The sequence below is a fragment of the Poecilia latipinna genome, unplaced genomic scaffold (genome assembly GCF_001443285.1).
Source record: "Poecilia latipinna isolate Pla-1442-1.1 unplaced genomic scaffold, P_latipinna-1.0 Scaffold579, whole genome shotgun sequence".
In the NCBI taxonomy this organism is placed as follows: domain Eukaryota; kingdom Metazoa; phylum Chordata; class Actinopteri; order Cyprinodontiformes; family Poeciliidae; genus Poecilia; species Poecilia latipinna.
Window position 1 is genome coordinate 274,800 of NW_015113195.1, and position 23,225 is coordinate 298,024.

A 23,225-nucleotide genomic window follows, 5' to 3' on the forward strand; every position below is an offset into this window, starting at 1 on the left:
TGCATAGCTTAGCTTGACATAATGTAACGTTATTGCAAATTTTCTTAAGCTTTGTTTTTTCATAAAACACTTGAAAACACAGAGGATGAATAAACAATAACCTGAAAAAATACTTCTTAAAATCTTTAGGCTTCTATGGTTGACTTAATCTGTTCTTTCAACTCCTTTTCCCGAGTGCTGATCCAACTACTAAAATGATAAAGGCATTTTCATACTGTGTTGCTTCTGTGTCAGCATCTTTTGCCTGTGGTGGTTCTGGGTTGTTTCTGTACATTAGCATAGCTTACTTACTGCATTCAGTTAAACTCGCGCTTTTTCCACGTAATTCCTACAAATCTGCTGGACCTCCAGAGAGCTCTGACCAAGATTGTTATCAAGAGTGAATTCAGCTCATGTGAGACTGCTGAGAAATGTTTCACATTTATTGTCACCGGAAAACAAACGTAAAAAGCTTGACATACATGACTGTGAGAGTGCCTAATCCAATTTAAATGTGTTTCACTTAAGTTTTGCTGAAATAGATGACCATTTTGGTTAAATGAGATATACCTGTATAGGATGAGAATTGGCAACAAATCACATCCACATTCCGTCTATATTTAAAGTGCCTGTTGGTTTTGTCTGATTTCCCTGACATGGCTCGTTGTCTAAGTGTTTGCCAGTTCTGAAGTAAACTTTCCCAGTGTCTCACACACGCCAGTGACTCTGTTTTATTTTCCTATCTGATGCAAAACACAGCGAGACACTTTCAGCTTTTGTTGCGGTTCGTTTGATAGCTTTTGTATTCAAACGCAGACTAGGAAACAATTTGGTTATCCCCTCTCCTTCACCATTGATCTGGAACAGTCTGACCACTGCTGTGTTTTCCTGTAGTCTACGGTGGAGCTCAGAGGCAAAAACTGCAAATGAGTGTAAACACCAGCAATCCGGTCTGGATTAAAGCAGGACACGAGGTTTATGTTTTGGTTTCTTTTTATTTTAAACGTATTCTTATACTTTTTCTGGTTTGTTAATAATTAATATCCATCTTTTGTCCTTTGCGACATCAAAATATTGTGTGAGGGATTTTTTATGTTGTGTTTTTCAAACTTTGTTAAAGAAATGAAGAGAAAAATTTGAGGGAGATGATATCAGGAGAGATGGGAATTGGGAATAAATGACAGGGGAAGGTTAAAAATGTTGGCAGGTTTGTTAGTTCGCCTCTGTGAAACTTAGCATAAACATTGGAGTGGAGAGGCGGCCAGGAAATGGCCCTGGGTTGTTTAGACTCTCAGGTTCTCTGGATATGCTAGCATGCTGCTTTTTTTTCTTTTCCTTTCAGTTTTGTTTTTCCTCTTCCTCTGTGACGTTTCCGGTTTGTACTGTAAACAAAGACAGATTGGCCGACATGAGCACAGAGACAGATTTCAGTCGACTTCCTGAGCTTGCTAAATGTTCGTGTTTCCACCAGCAAGGAAACATGAGCTCAGTGCAAAGCTTCAATCTAGGAAAAAAGTCAATGGCTACTGACTTTATGCTGCCTTTGACTAATTAGGGACCTACAAAAAAATTATTGACAAAACTAAAAACTAAGAATGAAAGCAAGAAAGAAAGAAAATATGGAAATGGAACAACTAGGCCTTTGAGGATAATAATTTTCACTCAACGTTAAATTGTCCCAGAAATTATCGCAAAAGATAATAATATTGTCATTTTGTGTCCATTTTCAATAGATATAACAATAATAGCAACATATTAATGCAAGCGCATCGTCTCAAAGACCAAAAATAACATCTTCAGAACAATTAACACTGGAGCTGGAAAAATAAAAACAAAACATCTGGAACAGTAACCAAAATGGATTATGAAGTCTCGGTGACCAAAATAGCGTTTCAAATAATAATAATAGTCGTTCAGCTTCGACAGGGAAAACAGGCCAAAGCGGCAGGTAGTGCAAGCTAACAAGTATGTGCTGCAAACGTTTGCAGCGTCTCTCAAAGTGCCGGCTTTTCTACAAGATCGAAGGGGCCGTCCCTTTAAGAACCGTCGTCCAAACGGAAATTATTGTGCTCATTTTCATTTATGATGCAATTAATTGCTTTATTGATTATCTTGACAGGCTTAGTGACAACACCTGCTCCTCTCTGCTTTTCAAAGGTCCTAAGCTTCAATGTTAGTAAGTTAGCTCACTTACAGGTCCTTAATGTAAGTTTAACAGCTTTGTGTCATTTTTAAAAAGAATTATAAACACAATATTTGTAAAGTTGAAATTATTTCATGCTTTGTTTTGTTTTTTTCAACCTGTCTTAAATCAACACACATCTATTTTTACCTTTTTGTTCCACCACTCACAACCTTTGTCCTCATCAGTTTTAAGGAGCCCGTTACCATCAGCAACATCTGTGACAAACCCATAAAAGCTGCTTGATGGCACTGCAGAGCACTATTTGGTCCTGGCTATCTGCTGACAAAAGCTTAGAATTTAACCACACTCCTTTAAAAGAAAATCTAGGCATTAAAGTACAGTTGCAACAGGATTTAAACATCAGAAATGGGAAAACAAAAAGGTTAAGAATATTAATAATGTCAGTGTGTGATGACTGAAAAATTTACATCAAAAGCAGGAAAACTGTAAATTTCAGAAGACGAGCATATTTAAGCGATTAGTAAACAGTTAGATTGAACTACTCCTCTTTGATGGAGTAAGTTTTGATCTTAGTTTCAGACACAGAGATGGTGTCTGTGTGCCACACCCAAAGGGAGAGCTGCTTCCCAGAAACAGGTAATCTCCCGTTATGATGGCATTTTGCTCGACATTCGCTGAATTTTTAATTTGGGGAATGACTCGTAAACCTGGAAGTAAAGTGATCTTGTGGGCTGCTACAGGACAAAGAAGTCTTTTAAATAAGACAGCCTGTAGGGGTGTCAGCTTACACTAATTCACATTCAAAACTGGGAAAGATGCTTCAGAGAATTAAAGAGAGAGCGTAGTTTTTGTGAAATTGTATACTACACTGTGCTTTATTTTTTCTTTTTTTAGTTCCTGTATTATCATATCTCTGCAGTAACATGCAGGAACATTTTTTAATATTTTGTAGCAACACTTGAGTAAAGAAAGCGGAAGTTGAATTTTTGCTGAAGCTGTTTGCACACTTTCTGGTCACAAAGTGACAGTGTGAATGAAGGCTGCTTTCTTGTCAGGATCTCGATTATTGTTCTTACAAGAGTCTCGGAGGTCAAAACGGGATTTTGCTTCACCGTGGACAACAATGTAATGAGGTTGAAATTACATCTTTATTTATCATATGGCTGCAGACATTTCCCCTCCCTCCTCTTTGTGTTTAAAATTAGCTAAATTGAATGGCAGGTCAAGTCTGTACACGAGAGGGTGTGGTGAAAGTAAGCTTTGTGTTGCGGCATGATCTCAAGTAACAAACATTTTACAAAGTTTCTCAGACATGTACTCACGTGCAACTTGGAAGGTACCCATGAGAGTTTTTTTTTTGTGTTTTTTTTCTCCACTTGGACATCTTTCTCACAAACCCATAGTGTTGTCTAACGTCCTGACCTGTTCTTATCTCAGGTAAGTTAGCCCACCGATGCGAAAAGGGAACCTTGTTTTTGCCTTTGGCAATTGGAGTTGTTACAAACGTGTAACACTACCCGCTCTCAGCAGTCTGCCACTCTTCATCGGACACTGTCGCCCTCACACGAGCAGCAGCGATGGCAGATCAATCTGTCACTGTGCCTGGAAAGTTGCTCTCCGTTTGGGAGCAAAGCTGGGAGTAACACACACAGAGCAGGAAACAGAGGAGGTCTTTGGTAAGTCTGTGTGTGTGTGTGTGTGTGTGTGTAGTGTAGGATGGAATGTGTTCTCTGGGGGTCATGTGAGGTGAGGTATATAACTGGTTCGTGTCAAAAAAAATGTAAAAGAAAACTTGCCCAGCATGATTTCTGACCAACAGCTGAACATGTTCACCTCAGCTCGTCATTTGTTAGCTGACAACTCAGTAGAATCCTAAAAGAAAAACACATTTTAAAGTAATTTAATCATAATTATAACAGCGGAGTCACAAGAAAAAAGAAAAAAAAAAGGAAATCCAAAGCCCGCAGATGGCCGTTAATTAACACTTGTCCACTTTTGAAGTGGGAACCTTTGTGATCCTTTCATGGAGGCTTTCAGAGCTGCGTTTGGCCGCTCAAAAGTTTTCATAGAAATCAGCCGCTTAATTACAGGTAGCTGGCGACCAGTGAAAGGAGAGGAAAAAAGGATAGAACGATCAAAGAATGAGCCACAGGCGTGAAAATGTTTCCTGAATTCCAACTGAGTTTAGAAAAATATTATCAAACGCCGGGGAGATAATCAAATAGTTGAATGTTTTCAGCTGTGGTGGTGTAGTGTATAGCGTTCACGCCGGCTGCTCAGGAAAACAAGATGTTTTACATCATGGTAACCTGAAAATAGTCATCTTTCCAACCCGATTATAGTCCAAGAACCAAATTTATCTTTACTATAAAAATACTATATCCTCAACTGCTTTGTACTCGTCATAGTAGCCTTAAGTTTTCACTGTTTCTCAGGAATTTCTAATTGATGAATAAATGCTGAGTTCAGTTTCCTTTACAAAACTGAAGGGCTGAATTTTAAATCAGACACTACCATGAGGATCGTTGGTTGCCATGGTAAACGTTCATATGTTATGATAGGGTTTGTAATTCACACAACAAGCAACAGGGAGGGCGGTACCCACTCCCTATTGCAAATAATAACATGTTACTAAGCAATAAAAATTTCATTGGAGGCAAATTTCCCAAACACTCATGGCATGTTGCGACAATGAGGCGCTCTCGGCAAGAAGAATATCTGCCATAGAAAAGTGGTTACTGGTCCGTATGGTGACTTTACGCCACACCAGTGCTACTTGTACTGATTTGTGTTTAAGTCTGATTAATAGCAGTAAAGCTGTAAATTCAACAAGTGCACTCTTTGGACTCGTTTACATGGAGACAAGTTTCAGTAACTCTTTCCATTAACCGTAAAATTGACCAAATTGAAATTATGCAAATGAATTTACTTAACAAAAACACTCCAATAAAAAAACTAAACTTTTTTTTAGATATAAAGTTGTTGCGCTTGTTGGTCGTATTGAAATAATGTATTTTGCAAAACTGCAATGGAAACACTTTTTCGCATCACGAGTCGTGACCTACTGGCAAAAATGATGAAGATAATGACAGGAAATAGAACCACACACGTATCCGGTCCCTCTTATAAGGGGCTTGTCGCTCCAACGCCTGAGTTGGACGCCTAGTGAAACCGTAGCATTTTTGTTGCGGTCCAGCAACGTATTTACATGTGTTTGGCACTTTTTGAAACTCCCTCTGAAAAGTGTTTTGTTGGTTCATCAGAGACGGGTTACTGTTTTCTAAACGAGGTGGAAGCGAATGGTCAAAAGCATGAGCTCGTTTCGACTACATGCTAAAATGACAGCACCATCTAGTGCCCTGGCATGACAACTACAGCAAATTTCAGGTGTCTTGGCGGCGCCGTCTATAAGTGGAGCTCCTCTCCAGTCAACATCTGAAATTACCGGCAGTTTCCAGACAGAGGTCTTGTGTAAACGTAGTGTTATACACAATGATTCCGGTAGAGCCAGTTCAGAAATATAGAACGACAGATGTTCAGCCAATGACTTTTCTGGGTTTTTTTCTCTATTTTCAAGCCTGAAGTAAAGGGAAAATTGTCTCATGTAAACGAAGAACCTTGTCCAACATAGAGTGCTTAAACTGATTTTAATCCATGTTTAAATAGCTGGAGGTGCGAGATAGAATGGGAGTGTGAGATTGCTGACCGGCAATCAAAGGGTTGATTGCTAATGGGAACTTTCTGAGAGAAGTCATAAAAGTTTTACATATCCTTGTCAGCATCTTCTTTTCTTACTTCATTTAAAACAAAATGTCCCTTTGTTGCCATGCTTCCCTCACTCCTCCTCCTTCCCCTCTGTGTCCTCCGCTCTGTTTACATTCGTTTTTATGGGGGAGATTAGAGCCAGCAGGCTAATATTCCAGCTGCTAGAATCCCTTTAGAGTTGTTTAACTCAGATTAAATTTGTAATCACACAAGTGGAACTCAATTAACTTAGTTGGGTTTTTCCTAATGCCTCTTAGCGCTTACCTCACCTCAAGACTTTGTTCTGGAAATAAAAGGTTGCTACTTTTTTGTGGCCCAAGGCAGAATAACTGTTTTTCTACATTACATTGCAACAAATGCCTAAATGAAAATGTCAGACTAATGTTCATAATTATTTCTCATCTTTGTTGTTTTTTTTTCCTCTTGGGTACCTCTAGAATTAGTATATTTTGATTTAAAGTCCATTTTAAATTAAACCAACGTATAACAAATTGCAATAGGTTTAAAGTTACTGACCAGTGTTGGCAAATCTCAGTTGATCTTTGAAAACTCAGCACCACATCCTGTCTGGGATTTGGTGGCAGATTTTGCTGCTTCGTGAGGAATGTTAATTCAGGAGCTGCCAGGTATTACCAGTAACTTTTTAAGGTTTACTTTTTTAATTTTAGCTCCGTCGCCCCCTTTCTGGGTTTGTTTTCATAGAGCAGCTCGTGTTCCAGTTATGAGTTCTGCAAGCACCGAAAACATTCAGTCAGCACGAAGCAGAAAGGTTGCAAGCAAAGGAGAGACGGCTTCAGAGATATGGAGTGAATTTTCTATTTTAATGGAGAAACTTTCCTCTGGTTTAAAGAGAAGTAAAATAGGCCCCACTTATTGAACTGGCAATACGTAGCATGTAAGCAGAATGATGCAATTAACTGCCAATATGCAAGCTACTTAAACATTTAAATAAAAATTTAAATGGAAGATTTTTGTCAAAGTTATTGTTTTATATGCACAAATGGCCACTAATGGCCTTTTCTTCAGGTCGGTTCAGTTCAAATTAACTTTAGTTATTTTTAACTTTAGTCATTTTTCATGTTGCAATATGACTAAAGTTAATTTGAACAAGTGAAACTGAAAAAGCCTAGCAAAGGAACCCTACCACAAAAAAACCCAGTTAACTGAATTAATGTAAATTATGCAGAAACAGACTTATAACTGGATTGTTTTTTTTTTGTTTGTTTGTTTCCTTTTTTGCTTGATGGGATGATAAGAAACTGAAAATTTGATCTTTTTGTGCTCAGTGAAGCGCCTCGTTAATACTCTTCAGCGTGGAAGTTGTTGCCATGGAGACAAAGACAAAACTTTCGGTAGTTTTATTTTCATCAACAGGGAGTTTTGTATGAAAATTAGATGAAGCACAAAGGATCCTTCTACACAGGAAACTGCATTACTGTGGATTATTGGTGGTACTTCAAGGCTGCCGAAACAGGACGTTATTTCAGGAAGTTCAACACGTCACAGAGAAGATACTCACTTGCTACGTTCATTGCAAGCACATGGCAGCAGTTGGAGAACTTTGTCGGATGGCGGAATGAAGCCGAGTTTTACTTTAACCTTGGAAAAAAAAATAAAGAACACGATAGTCTTAATGGCGATGCGGGGTAAGTTTACTCGTAGAATATATTTCTCCACCAAAACAATTCAAAGTACTTTAACTTATGAAAACATAAAAGAGCACAGCGGATTGATGTCGCAAATAAAAGTAGAGAGAAGTTGAACTAAAGACTAAAATGAATATCAGTTGGTATTATGAGTGAAAGGCAACTCTAAACAAATGGCTTTTTAAATCAAATGGGTTTAAAAACAAACCCTCAGTGTTTCGGCATTTTTGTTGTTTTCTGGAAGTTTGTTCCATATTAGTCATAAATGAATGAAATGAAACAAAAGCAAATGTAACATTTTAAGGACTAAACATCTAATAGAGTGCAAAGCATAGAACTAGACTGAGTAAATCTGCCCTTATGGATTGGGTACGTTGTCAACGATACCTGATGAAGAATTTATTACAATATCAGGACCGATACAGATATTAATATCGGATCGGTGCATCTCTACTTTCTCTCCAATTTGACCCTTGTGGCTCTGGCTTTGTCCGTTTACTGAACCATCTCGCCCTTCGGTGCTTTGTTTCTTCATTAGCCTCCTCTGTTCATCTATAATTACAAACCGCTGTCCTGGCTGAAGAGTTGCGTTCAAGTGCAACTCTTCTGACTGAAGCGTGCCGCCGTTCTTTGGTGGAGGACTCATTTGCCGCTTAGCCGCTCCTGCAGAACTTCCTCCTCTCCTCGCCTGAAATGCTTATCGGTGCGGGGGAGAGCCGCTGGCGAGAACTGGATGTTTACTCATCAGTTCGTGACCAAACGAATTGCTGCGTCTTGAACCAGCTTGAGCCACTTATCACCGGGGCCACAAAACAGGACAGTAACGGACACAACGGCGCCGTTCTCCCGCTGCATCAGGCCTGATTCAGCAATTACCACGGCGACCGCAAAAGACCATAAGGCCAAAATGGAATATTTCTAATGGCTTCAATCTTCCTGTATCCAAGATAATAACATTGATAGCAGGAGAGACAAGAGGAGCCTGCTTTGTGTTTTTAATACCAGCTGACCTACTTTAGTTAATCCCTGGCCTGGTTGTACACTCTTACATGCAGCTGAAATTAAAAAAACAAGCAGTGATGTGTCAGCAGTTTTGATGGAGTGTTATTTTGTGATTGTTATCTGTCGGTTTGAGAGGATGCAATAGAGGTGGGCATTTCTCTAGATTGATGTGTGTTTTAGCAGTGAATCTGGTGTCGTTTCTGCCCCCATATACACAGTAAACAGCTGGATATCCAGAATAGGTAGAGCTTAAAATCTGTCTGCGCAGTTTGTTTTGTCCAAAACAATTTTTAATTTAGCAGTCTTTAGAAAAGATGAAAGAAAAAAATAAAACGATTTTGGATTTTATGCAAAATTAAAAATAAGTACATGTATGGGGAGTAAAGTTCAGACATTACCACAGTTTTCTTTTTTTTTCTTTTTTTTTTCGGTTCACTGCACAGTCAAATCATGCCTGCAGTACCTCTAACTGATTCAGTTTCTCATGGAGAAGGCAGTGAGTGGGTGAGACAAAAAAAGGGGGGAAATCACAATAAAGAAAGAAGCGCTTTGTAAGCAGAGCTTCACTAAAACATTCAGTTATAGAAAACGAACTTCAAGTTTTGATGCTTCAACACTCATAAATTGTCATTTTTAATTAGCCATCTTTTTCAGCGAGTGTAAACATTTGAGGGAAAGAGACTTATCACTTTTATATGAGTTACAGCAACATTTAATTTCTCTTTAGCATCAGAAAGGGAACTTCTTAATTGAATTTGACTGAATTTATGCAGCTGTTAACAGAATTACATTTTAATGGGGGTTTTTAACCCATAAACAAAAACGAATTAAAAAAAAACTGAAATAAATGTGTTTGATAGACAAATTGGTTCAAATCTTTAATAATTTGCCTCTTGTGTCGCATTAAAGATTTTAAACTCTCAGCATCAATTATGGTAACCAAATAACAGGATTCCTCAGTGTAATCCTACAAAACTGAAAAAAAAAAAGTATTCTCAAACTGTTTCATTGTGTGTGTTTTTTAAGATTTTCTTTGTATGCAAGTCCGTTTCCTTATCCGCTTGTGCAGGATTGTCTGTTGAAAAATCAAGCAATCACGCAAAAATGATGGAATTACATGAAAACCCAATAAAAAAAATAAACTCCAACTGCAGACTCCAGCAGCCTTTGACATCATTTGGTTGCTTCTAAAAATAGCAGGCTCTGTAATAAATCATGGCCTGACAGATTTTTGAAAAGCATCTATCAGCATTAAAATCTCTGCAGTGACCTTCAGTAAGTGGAGGAAATGTAATTAGAGGGGGAGTGGCGGGGGGGAGGAGGGGTCAATTCAGCGAGAGCCACCCTCTCCACAGGAACCAGGCGCTGCACAGACAGAGCAAAGGAAAAGATTCAGTTCAGCTGAGGGGAAGATTGGGATGTGAATATGCCTTGACTGCCTGTGGGAACCTCTGGTGTCAGCGATGCAGCTGAGAACCAGTGACAGTAAGCTGAAATGAAAGGAGGCAAGGAAGTGAACAAAAGAAAAGTTAAAATGGCTGATTCGACTTGAGGAAAAAGGTAGAATTCAGTTTCGTCTCCGCAGGCCCAGAGGGGGACTTACTGTCTAGATTTAAGACTTATGAACATTGTTAGGGGCCTGAAGGCGACACTGGAAAAGTTGATTTTTTTTATCTTTCTTTGTTTACCTGAAAAGTTCAATAATTAAGGAAAACTTAAGGACAAAAGTGATAACGCAGTGTATAGAAATCTGACTGATACAATTAATTTGGCTCAAAAGTGGGGGAAATAAAAATGTCTGTCTTTCATTTAATTCCACTCAGTTCGATGTGGGCAGACATTTTGCATTCATGGGAGAGCATTTCTCCAGGTCAGGGGGGTCGTCCTGCCTCAAGTGGAGGAGTTTAAGTATCTGGGGATCTTGTTCACAAATGAGGGAAGAAGGGAGTGGGAGATCGACAGGCGGATTGGGGCAGCGTCTGCTGTGAAGCAGGCGCTGTACCGATCTGTCGTGGTGAAGAGAGAGCCGAGTCAAAAAGGAAGCTCTCGATTTACTGGTCAATCTACGTTCCTACCCTCATCTATGGTCATGAGCTTTGGGTCATGACGGAAAGAACGAGATCCCGGATACAAGCGGCCGAAATGGGTTTCCTCCGCAGGGTGGCTGGGCTCTCCCTTAGAGATGGGGTGAGAAGCTCGGTCATCCGGGAGAGCCGCTGCTCCTCCACGTCGAGAGGAGCCAGTTGAGGCTCGGGCATCTGGTCAGGATGCCTCCTGGACGCCTCCCTGGTGAGGTGTTCCGGACACGTCCCACCGGGAGGAGGCCCCGAGGAAGACCCAGGACACGCTGGAGGGACTATGTCTCTCGGCTGGCCTGGGAACGCCTTGGGGTTCCCCAGAGGAGCTGGAAGAAGTGGCTGGGGAGAGGGAAGTCTGGGCCTCCCTTCTGAAGCTGCTGCCCCTGCTACCCGACCCCAGATAAGCGGAAGAAAATGGACGGACAGATGGGAGAGCATTTGAAGAATTAAAACCACCTTGTACATTTTTGACTTAGAAACATTATTGCAACAGACACCAGTGTTTACCTGTGCTGTGTTCCCATTCTTGGATTAAGGAATCCAACTTTTTCATTACCCTGGAGTAAAAACAGCAGATAGACTGAAGAAATCTTTCCTCTTTCTTCCAACTGGAGCTGTTTCTTACAGCCTGGTCTCCAATCCCATTTCTGTTCACAGCAATAGGCAGCTATGTTTTTGTAGCTCCTCGTGAAAGATCACTTTTAATGTTTTAAAATTTTCCCTTTAAACTCACAAAAATGACCTAAGGCCATCTTAACATCTAGTGGCCAAACTATTTACCCATAACAGGGAAAGACACAGCCGGACATTAATACTAGCTAAACCTGAGATAAACAATCTGAACCCGAATAAATGCCAAGCTGGTGGTTTACCCTGAGGACCAGTCTTTGTGATTTTAGTTTCCTCAGACATTGTCCACACCTTTTGCTGAAGCAGGAAGCAGCCGACGCCCAGCCCAGGTAACTCACAGAGAGACGGCATGATAAGTGTAGCAGGAAACTACGCATAATAGTTTTAAATGCAACCATCAACTGTGCATGGCTGCTAAAGTTCCTAAATTAAATGAAACTGTTGTGAAATGGCTTGACTTCACAAATCATGATAAACTTACCATCTTTACTGGCTGTGGATTGATTGGGAGCAGCTGGCTGAGATCATCACAAACACAAATCAGACGTTTAGGTCCCTCAAATGGTTTCAGTTCAGATTAATCTGAGCATGTGAAGCATATATCTCGTTAAAATGAAAGGGCCTAGTCATCGTTTTACCATTTGAGCTGTTGCAGCTAAATCAGCTTGGCTGCATTTTTCCCACCAAACAAAGTTGGGACAAGGTCAGCTGCCTGTCAAAACAGATGATTGTGGATGCAGTTTTCTTTAGGAAGCTGATAAAACTGTTGGAGCGATAGCTTTGCCACTGGGCTGTAGAATATGTCTGTGAATGGAGCTCTAGTTGGGCGTTCTTGTTTTTAAAGCGGTCTGCTGGCTGTGGTTTCCTAGAAACTTTTTTGGTTAACTATTGAGCACAATAGTTTGGTAACTAGGATCAGTTGGAATGCATTTGTGATTGAACCAAAATTATTTTTTCGTAATGACATTTGTTGTGAATTGGCAGTATATAAATAAGCTGAACTGAGCTAATGAATGTCACAGAAGGAGACATCTTGAACACATTTCCGTCTGGTTTTCATGGAACTCCAGTCTAAGTAGCTTTGAGTTAAACATTTAGCACCGTTGATCATTTATCTTTGACTTTAAAATGTTGGATGGGACCATCTACTGAAATTTTAGTGAGCTGCTTCTTATTAAATAAGATTTCTATTGGTGTTCCGCTGGGTTCTGTCCTTGGCCTCATTTTATTCTTTTTGCCTTATTTGCTCCTTTTATAAGATTTCGCAGGGATTTTTCTGCCTTTCACTGCTGTCAACACATTCCCACAGCGTGTTGTGAACATTTAGTCCCTAAGAACTGTGGAGAATATATTGTTCCAACCATATATCAAAAAATTGTATTTAGATTGTTTGAGGAACATGGGTGAACTGAGCAAAAGTTCACCTGGTGCTTTTCTATTGGTGGCTGCAGTTCTGTTTTCACTTGCCTCTTTAACACTTGGTTTTTGGAAATTTAAAGTGCACCTCGCTTCAGGTCGCCCTTAAGATTGCCTGATATTTCCTTTCATTTTTTTTTTTTTTTGTGGCCTTTCTCCATTTTCAACACGGCTCATTCTGGAAAAGAATACAATGCCTCTACCCATGTACGATGACCCTTGAGAGAGGCATTAGTGTATAAAAATAGATCAATGTTGAGATGGTGAGACGTAACGCAGAACACTTGAGCATTTCTCTCCAGCTGCTGTTGTGAGGAAAGCTGGAAAGGCCTGGTGGATGGCCCCGGCACTGAATTATAGATGAGGTTAGAGACATGGAGGCACTCCTCTGGCTTTCCCCATCCTCCCACCTCAGTTCAAGTACCATCACTTAGGAGCGCACACACACATATACACACATTCATACTAAGCCAACAAACTGTGCATGCTGCCTTGAGGCTCATAGGTTTCACACATTCATACTTCAACTCCAGACCTCTACTCTCAAAGACGTGTGTCCTTTTTTTAAAATTATTATTACACAAACACAGTTTCACAAACGCACACATGTGAAACTGTGCATTTGCTTAAGGAATCTTCCGAAGCTTGCTTTGTGGTCCGTGAACTTCTAAGTTGAGATGGATTTCCCGCTTTTGCTGCCAAAGAGAGCCCGGCTTTGAGGTTCAACAAGGTGTTGACTTCTCGGAAGAAGGAAAAAAAAAAGGAAAACCGGCAAAACCTTTGAAACTACTGAGGTGAACAGGAGCTCACCAGATCTTTCAGTAGATTTTTCTTTATTTCACACATGTTCTGAATTTGATTCTGGTATTTTTCAGGTCTGGATAAGTAAAGAAAATAAGAGTTTGGGGAATAACTGTGAATTTCAACTTGATTTCCAATCCCATTTTCATTTCTTTTTCTCGCTTTTTTTCGTTGCTCCTTCCTCCCAGTGGTACAGTGGTTTTCCAGGCAAACCACTGTACCACTATGTGTGTTGAATTTAAAGTGATCTCTATAATTTCATTTGAACGTAGTGGAGTGACAGGTAAGCTAATTCTGGAAAAGTCTGTAATTTTTACCTGGTAAATGTGTAGGACGCTTGGGTAAAACTGAGTTGCATTTGCGCTAAAGAAATAACCCAGATGTTTTTTTCAGAATCCATTTACTGTATGAGTGAGCAGCTTCAAAGACCGACATAAGAGTTAGTTGTTATTTTTGACAGTTCATGATCAAAGACTTCTGTCATTCGTCCTGCATCGTTTAACCGCAGCGCCATGAGAGAGTATCAGTATATATTTACCTTGTAGAAGCATGCGTCTGTAAACGCTGAGTCCTGTGTTTTTACCTGAGGCAGATTTTGTTTTTACCAATGACAGTTTGCATAATGTCATCATCTGCAGGTGCTCCAGCAGGCTCATTTGAACTTTGACCTCTTCAGAATATTAACAGGAAAACATATGCGTTTGTCAGGTGAGAGCCCAGCCACATAAAAGTCATATGAGCAGCTGGAAAGTGGCTCATGTGAGCGATGTATAAAAAGATCATTAATTCATGTAGCAGCAGGTGGATCAGGCTAGTAAAACTTTTTTTTTTTTTTTTATCACTATGGATATCTGTCTCTCTTCCTGAGTTTCATTCTGAGAGTCTGACTAAGCTAAATCTACGAGTTTCACTACAGTGACCACTTGCAGCTGAAAGTTTTACAGATGAGTGATTTTCTAGCAGGAAGCCTCTCTCTCCAGCAGCTGCAAGGTGTCTTGTTTTCGCGTTTCGATTCCCCCTGGGGGCTTGTTAGGTGAGATCAGCAGACTGGTCAGAGGGGTCGGTGTGCTACTGTATAATCAGAAAGGAGCTTTGAAGCCTGGACAAAGCAAAGCTTTTCTAGAACTGAAGGGTGTGTGTGAATCTGCATGCAAAAAATAATAACTTAGAGGTTTTTACATGGGGTTGTTATTGTTTTTTCTAAAACTATTTGCATATACACTCGCATGGAATGAGCAGAGTTTTCCCTTCCAAAGATATAAAACTGTGGCAGATGATTTGTTAAAGAAATGGCTGATCATTAAAACAGAAATAAAAATGTATACAGTTAAAAAAGTAGATTTGCTAATATTTGCCGTAGGGCTAGACAATATGAGAAATGTATCACGATACAAGCGTTTCGTATCAGCCCATCGCGATAATTATTGATTTTAGTTTTTTGTTTCAAATGTCTGAAATACCAACAAACCTTCCCTGTTTTATAGTTTTGTCTCCACACCGTTGTTTTTTATTTTATATATTTTTAAGCGGTTACGGCAAAACTTGAAACTGCTGCTGCACAAGTTTCTCAACAGGTTGTTGCTAGGTAACCAAAGAGCGAGCGATTTGATGCTACCGGCAAGTTAGCTCGCCATAGGATGAGAGGTTGAGCGGCTAAAGTCTTTCCTCCTCCTCCATCTCCCAGAATGCTGTGCGGTTCTGGATCAGAGTTCGATCCATATTCTATATAATATCAAATGTTTTATCAGACATCATTCCTACTGCTATTAATCAATTTATCTCACACTTACATGGGCAACCAATCACATTTTACACCTGCAGAATATATTTGTCCATTTTGGATGGATGTGCCGTCATTTCATGATCATCTGTTAATTCAGGGTGTCCAAAGTGTTTCCCTGGAAACGTTTTGGCCCTTTGAGCAAATTTGTGTGCCGCCCACCACTTAACCAATGCAGTTTAGAAATAGTACAAATTTGGCCCCTGGTGGACACTTTTGTCATTTATTTTATCATGTCAATTTCAATGACAAATCTGATTCTTCTTTGACTTAAAGTGTTTTTCTTCTTAATTTAATTTCATAGAAACAGAACTATAAACATCCAGGGACAAGTTACTTTGTTAAACTTTAATAGAAACTTTTTTGAGGAAAATTTCCGTTTTTTTTTTGTTTTTTGTTTTTTGCTGGGAATAGACTCAAAGATTTAATAGACCAAATAAACTAAAAAAAAAAAAAAAAAAAAGGTGCCTTTTTGCAAGGTTATTATAATTAACCTGAAACTAACAAAATAATGAAAACTTAAATTAACTGGAACTATAATGCATGTTTATAAAACTCACTAAAACATTCTGAAGTCATAGCTATAACGTGTTTTGTCTTTGTGTTTATGAATATATTTATTAGCCTTTTTTAATTCTTCACCTAAAAATGAACCAAAGCAAAAACTACTAACTTAACTTAACTTTGAAAAACAATTAGCTTATTTTCAACTGTGCTCCACTCTTTGCTGCAGTTCCTGCAGATTTCCTACAAAACTTTTAATTAATCATCTCCATGTTTTGTTTTGTTTTTTGTTTTTTTTGCAACATTTGTGGTGAATGAATTTCTTTTAAAAAAAATTGGTAAAACGTTCAGTGTTTGCAGGTTCTCATGTTCACTGTGAACAGGGAGAATTGTCCCTCTTCAGTGTTTGTGGCTCTGCGTACCAGAGGGTTGTTTGTGGTACCAGAGGGTTGTTTGTGCTTTTTGAAACATTGGTGTGTTTAAACACCAATTGGGGAGAAAAAAGCAAAAGTGTTACATTATAACATTTCAGCTTGCTTGGTGAGTTATTCCAGAAGGCCAACATTTTTTCTTTTGTGTGTGTTTTTTTCTCCTAGCATGTGTTCAGTCACCCCATCCGGGTGACTCGTGGGCGGGGACGTATGTGGAACTTGAAGGAGAGATGCGTTGCCTCTTTTTAATCACAGTTGCACCATTGCAGACTCTGTTTGACTTGTAATACTCCACCCTGTGCGTTATCCGACAGGCAGGATCGCTCGGCAGCAACAGTGTGGAAAGCAACCATTGACATAAGCAACCTGGATTAATTTCGACAGTCATGACTTGGCTTAGGTGGCCCAGGGCATGCCTCGGCCTGCTGAATTCACCACAAAAATGGCGGCGGCTGCTCCATCCGTAAGTGATTTTTGTGTACGGATTGGTGGTGGGCTCTGCTTGCTGAACTACCTGCTGCTGCCGCCTTTTGGACTTTTGGGCTGGCGGCTTGGGATTCTTCTCTCTACTGTTGAGCTTTTCAAATTCAAAACTGGGTGTGGAAAAGAACATGAAGGGGAATTTTAAATAGGGAAGCACCGATCCACTTCTTTTTTCACTTCTGATACTGATACAGATTTGGTATCGGCTGATTCCGATACCAAAAACCAAAGCTGAACTAATCATAACGTTTCTTTTTCTTAAACACAGACATAAATGTACTAAATTACAAATTTATCAGATAACTCTGCACCATTCCAGCACACTTAAACACACCAAAAGCTTCAGAAGTTTGATCAAATATGTAAAAACAACTTTAGTTTGTTCAGTCACCAGAACAGCCAATGGAAAATAAATTATAAAATGACAAAACCAATAGGTTGACTACCTTTGTAGAACATGTGGAAATAAACAACAGGAAGCCAAAGTGTAGAACTAGACTGAATAGATCTGCCCTTATGGATCGAGCACATTGCCACTGATACCCCATCTAGAATTTTTTTTCCAATTTCGGGACCGATACAGATATTAACATCAGATCAGTGCATCGCTGGTTTTAAGTAGGATCTTTGTTAAGCTATTAAAACATCTGTCATAACACAAAGCACAACTCTATTTTAAAATGTATCCATATGTAGGTCGGGGCTACGGCTTCTGCGCCTTATTTCCAAAAGAGTTTATTTACAAATTTTTCATTTATTTTTATTTTTTTTTATAATTTCTGCATTGAAAGCTTTTACATACACAAATTTAAACCCAGCTTTAACCCAAAGCAATTAAGCATTTATGAAGAGCTGAAACTTTAAAATGTGACCAAAACGTATGAAGATGAACTTCAGCATAAGAAATGTGTAAATGTCTTGTTCTTTTTAGTGCATGTCTGAATAGATGTGTAGCATTCACATGTTTTCACCGTTCGTTTTTTGGTGTCAACATTTTAAATTTTTTCTGAATACCTGGAGGAAATTTGGTTTCTCCACAAGATTTTATAAATATAAAAATAAAAAAGGCATTTTCTTAATCTACGCGGTCAACACCCACTTTGATTCCTTTGGGACGATTCAAACTTCAAGACAAAAAGAGAAATCTTCTGAAACTTGCTCTTGTTTTAAGCTTCTATTTCATTAGCTTATCTTATTGAGTCAAATTTCTTAGTCATTTGTTTTGTTATCAAAACTGGTCTGTCTGGTTAGTGAGGTCTTGGCTCTAAATGAGACAGCTAGTATAAACAAGTTAGAAAAACTAGTTTATGACACAAGCTGTAAGGCTGTCTCTTACGTCTTTATCTGTCACTGAGGCATCTTTTGTTTTTTTTTTTCTAAATTTGAAAACTTTCCTTCTTCCGTGCCTGTTCAAACACGTGTACATTTTTCTCTCGGCGTTAACTCGACCAAATCAAAAAAATAACTTTCACAACCTGCGAGCACCACAAAAGCAGAAAAGGAGAGCAAGAGGCCGGGCCGCCTTAATCTGCAGGATTTACCAGAAGAGCCGCCGTGGTCGAGCCCTAAATTGATTTCTGCTCTGGCCCGAGCGCAGGCGGCCTGTCTTAGTCATATGTGCTTTGCGATGTTGTTAAATATGGTTTTATTTGCAACCAAGCGACCGCAGCAGTATTTAGTTCCAGACTGCCGGTCTGTTTTTCCTGAACCCCGCGTTCGGCGCTCTGGATTCACAAGCGTTTGACGCTGCTGGCTTTGACTCCTGCTGCTAGAGTTACAGGTCATTTTGCGAGTGGAAGATTTGAAGCGGATGTGACCGGGTCACGGCTGCCTCTCTGATATTCCAACATGCATGCGTGATTTTTTGCTTTTATTCATTAAATGCGTTCTGTTTTATCACAAGTTCTCCACATGTGCGCAGCCTGCTGGTGCAGGCTCAGCTGTAAATGTGGTAGTGATTTAATGCGTTGCTTGTTTTTACGCACAAACGAGACATTTTTCTTAGGAATGTCTGGAATTTTCTGGTGCTCACACACTTCACTGCTGGGTTCCCGTACAGAAAGGATGCTGAGGACGCTGGGAGTGTGTGTGACCTGTGATGCTGTGATGTGGAGTCATCACAGCATCTGCTCTTCCACTGGGTCTGGAGGGCTTTCCACTCCAGTGGCACTCGGTCAAACCCGTTTGAAAGTGAGCCTTCCAGTTCACTCGAGTTGAGAGCGAATTCTTGCTCTGCTCTATTTTTTTATTATTATTATTCATGGAAACTTTTATGAAAATGGAAAACATTTGAAAACAGACCAATTTCTGGGACTTGTTTGAACATAATCTGAGCTTGAAAGGCTTAAACTCTTCCTCACCTCTCACCTTGTCATCTGTGGTTTGGTCGTTGCTGTTCTGACTTCCTTTTTCTGCGTAACATTCAGTTTATTACAGAAGTATTTGATTATGTGGAACCTTTTTCTATATTTTGTCATGTTAAAATGTCAGCCTTCACTGTATATTATTACTTTTAATAGACATGTTGACACAAAGTAGTGACACACGGTTTTGGTAGCAGCAGCAACGGCATTTTTAGCCACTAAAAATCTGATGTGGTGTGGTTTTGTATTTAGCCCCCTCTTATACAAATGAATGAAATCCAGTACAACAAACTCCCTCCAGCTCTTGCCTAATTAGTGAATGAACTTTACTTTTGTGGAACTTATCTAGAAATAAACTACCCGAGTCGGCGTAGTTTGGTTGTGGACAGGTTGAAAGCAGGATTAGGTTACAAAAGCAATATCCCAAAATGTGGAAAACCTCACTTTAAAGCTGAAATGGGCTGTTCATAAAAGTTATTATGTCCAAATGAGACCCAAGATTGAACAACTTGTGAAATATGCCTGTAAGAAACTGAACTCATCCTGAAGGCAACCTGATGGAAAACATGGCAGTGGCAGCATCATGCTTCTTGATGCTGCCACGCTTAACAAAAAGCTGTTGGAGGCTGAGAAAAACACATTAGGGTTTGTTATGATCCATGTCATCATCACAATCCATGTTGTGCTAAAATCACCTAGCATTAGCTTAAGGCTTACTCATATGCTGGCCTAGTCAAAGTCTAAACACACTACAAAGAACACAAAATCTTACCAAGTGTTTCTGGTCGAGTTTCTGGGACAAATATCTCAGTACAACTGAAATGAGACAAAACTAACTTACAAATAACTTTTCAGCAGGATGTAAAACAAGCAAGAGGTCAGTTATTTATTAATATAAGAAAAAAAAATACTAGTTCAACTGGCAGATTATTTAATTTATAACAAGACATTTTTCTCATGTCATGTCATAATCTTCCAGTAGAACTAGTATTTTTTTTAAATTAATATCAAGGAATTATCGAGCTGCAGAGCCTGGTACTTTACTGGGTGTGTGTGCTGAGCTAGCTTCATTTAGTGGAGGATGTCACGTTTTTATTGACACGTTTCCTCGTTTCTGTCCACTTTTTCCCCATCAGGATGAAAATGCGGCGGCACAGAGTGTTCTTGCTGTGCACGGTGGGTCTGTGTGTCATCTCCTTCCTCCATTACTACAAGGCCCTGCACTACGTCTCCCTGCTGCGCGAGCTCTCCGCTCCGTACCCCAACATCAAGTCCTTCATCATGGTCTCTGGCTTCTTCTGGAGGGAGAAGGGCGTCGCTGCCACCCCGCTCAGTCCCGCCTCTCCCGAAGAGGCCCCGCCGCTGCCCGTCCTCCACCAGGGCGCGGCGAAGCCTGGCGGAGGGGCGGGGTCTCTGGGGGATGGAGGCGGAGGAGGGGGAGCGGTAGACCCGGGAGCGTTGGACGTCAGAGTGGCCGGCGTGGCCGGCCTTAAACATTTCGAGGTGAGAGCGATGAAGGAGCCGGAGCCTCCGCATCCCTGGGAAAAACCAGAGGAGAACCAGCTGGGAGACTCGCCAAGAGAGGTTCAACACCCTGGCTTTCTGAGTTACTGCATGCTAACAGTGCATGTAAAGTGGATTATATGGCTGTATGGCTGAGGCTTCCAGCTTCGGCATCAGAACTTAAAGATGAATCCTGTTACAAGAGAAAAGCTTAGACTTGTCTTTTCTGTTTTTTTTGTCAGGATGGTCGATCTGTCTTTGTCCAAATGAAGCCAGAGTAGGACCTCAGTTTACAACATAGATGTTAGAGATTTTTTTAGTTTTGATTAACTTTGTTGAATAGTTTACATTAGAGTATTATCAACACAGGTTTAAATGGATTCATGATATTGTCACCTTTCTAAAATGATGGCCTACGTCACTTATTTTATTTTGCCAAATGTGATTTTTTTTTTTTTTCTAAAACATTTTTTGGAAAAAAAAAAAAAAAAAAAAAAAGAAAGGCTTAAGGAAGGTGACATAACATAAGACCTTCTCACTCCCATCATCGAGATGATGGTCCAAATTTATTCTGACAAAAATAGATTTTGTGTTTGGTTTGTCAACATAACTAAATTTGAAAGATACAAATCTGTCTCTTATGTGGACAGGTAAATATTAAGACGAGGGGAAAAAATATTGACACAAGCTATAGAAAGATCCTGTCCAAGATACAGGCCATCTTGGACGTCTTTTATACACATATATATATATATATATATATATATATATATATATATATATATATATATATAATTTTTTTTTACAAAGTTTGTATCTATTACCTAAGATGGAGTTACTTTCAACAAATAAGCAATTTCCCCTTGGGGATCAATAAAGTCCATTCTATTCTAATCTAGCACTTTTTTTGCACTCTTAGTTGTTTCTCTGTTCAATTCTACACCAGAGCAGAGATGAAGACTCGATTTCAGATTTTTCTCCTCCTTATGAACAAAACACTTTGACCTAAAAGCCTCCACAAGCACAACATAATTTTGTGCCTGTTGCACGGAGAATATATATACAAATATGTAAGCAGTGGTGGGTACGCCTCTGCTAATGCGCTAATAGGTAAGCTAATTATTTGTTTAGCTAACTTTGAAAATGCTAAGAGCACTTAGCGTCCACGAAATTAGTTTTTCTGGATATATTTTAAGCAGAATACAGCACTCGCATAAACAAATTCAAAAATACTTTATAAATCCCAGAGGGAAATTAACAAGCATGGCTGTTAATTATTCATATACAGAACATCTTGTGTGTGAGTTGTTCTCACATTCTCCTCTTGGTTGAAGTTAGCAGTGTGGCATTAGCTTCTGTTAAAACATGGCGATGATGACTCTCCGCGGCGTCTTTTTGGGCATCAGCCGCTCCTTCAGCTAATGTTTTAGTTAGCACTGCCAACTTTTGTATATATTTTTTTATGTAATTCCTTAAGAGACCTACAACTCATAACTTTAAAAAACAAAATCTTTTGAAGGTTTAGTGTACACCACTCATTTCTAGAGCAGTTATTTTACAAATAAACTTACTTTCAGAGTAAGCCAATGAGTGCTAATAGTAAAAACGTGGTAAATGAAATGCCAGAGTATTTACCTGAAGTGGACCTGAACTCCTTCTTATCTTCTTCCTTCTAGAAACAAAGTGACAATAGTCACGTTGAACCCAACCTACAAAAACTGCGGGAACAATTAGGAAAAGAAAAGCTGCCTGACCCGATAAAGTCCATGGGAGACCTTCACACCCGCAGTTACCAGCTCCAGGATGATAAAACCTCGTATTTTGTGCGTACGAGTCGTGGGGCCTACTGTTTCAGACAGGGGACGGAGATCAAGGAATCCTCTGTAAAAGCAGCAGCGGGTGCGGCTGGTGACGTTTTGGACGTAGATAAAGCCGCTCAGCGGAAACCTCTGGGGCTTCAGCAGCAGCCCGGAAAGACAAAGGGCAAAGGTCAGCCTTTGGGCAGCGGGAAGCAGCTGGTGAAGTGTGTTTGCCGGCCGGGCTGGCACGGACCTTACTGTGGGGTTCCCACCATGGTGTACCACTCCAACCTGCCAACGAAGGAGCGGCTGACGCCCAGAAAGACGCCGCGGAGAGTCATCAACGCCATCAACATCAACCACGAGTTCGACCTGCTGCACACGCGCTTTCACGAGCTTTCGCAGGCCGTGGACTTGTTCCTGGTGTGCGAGTCAAACTTTACCGCATACGGAGAGAAACGGCCGCTGAGGTATGGCATGATCTTCATTTCTTCATTTGGGAGCGGAATGTCATGCACAATCACGACAATAAAGTTTACCGCACGATAAATTGCTCCAGAAATTATGGCGATGAACGATAATATTGTCATGTTAAGACCAGTTTCAACTCATAATAATAATGGCATAATAATCCGAGCACACATACTGAAAAGTCAAACAAACTTGAATTTTGAAAAGAAAATTTAACACTGATACCAGAAGACATTTTAAATATCCAAAATAAAAGAAAACGGAGCAATTTCTGTTAGGTCATTCTGTCTCGACAGGGAAAACAGGCAAAAGTGGCAGGCAGTGCAGACCAACTACTTCACACCGGGTGTCGAATGTTTGCAACGTTTCTCAAAATGGCGGCTCTTCAGCGATATGAAATGGGAGCGTCTCTTTGACAACTGTCGTCC

At 39.9% G+C, this 23,225-nt stretch overlaps 1 protein-coding gene and 1 long non-coding RNA gene across 4 annotated transcripts in view; one reads left to right on the top strand and one right to left on the bottom strand.

The window, feature by feature from the left end:
- The window catches only part of mgat3b (beta-1,4-mannosyl-glycoprotein 4-beta-N-acetylglucosaminyltransferase b), a 55,609-nt gene that overhangs the window by 27,960 nt on the left and 4,424 nt on the right, over positions 1-23,225 (top strand). Inside the window, exons 2-4 of one of the 3 annotated variants that reach the window (XM_015042153.1) lie at positions 16,493-16,641; positions 20,161-20,608; positions 22,204-22,796. In XM_015042153.1, coding sequence (XP_014897639.1) covers positions 16,565-16,641; positions 20,161-20,608; positions 22,204-22,796 — 1,118 coding nt within the window. In that variant the 5' untranslated portion in view covers positions 16,493-16,564. Of the gene's footprint in view, positions 1-16,492; positions 16,642-20,160; positions 20,609-22,203; positions 22,797-23,225 lie in introns of those variants that run through there. The other 2 variants (XM_015042155.1, XM_015042154.1) reach the window with 2 other exon arrangements.
- On the bottom strand, positions 1,075-11,967 carry LOC106953416 (uncharacterized). Its single transcript, XR_001426195.1, has 3 exons — positions 11,728-11,967; positions 7,410-7,489; positions 1,075-1,361 (listed from the first exon to the last, which is right to left on the bottom strand). It is a non-coding gene; the product is annotated as an uncharacterized LOC106953416 (long non-coding RNA).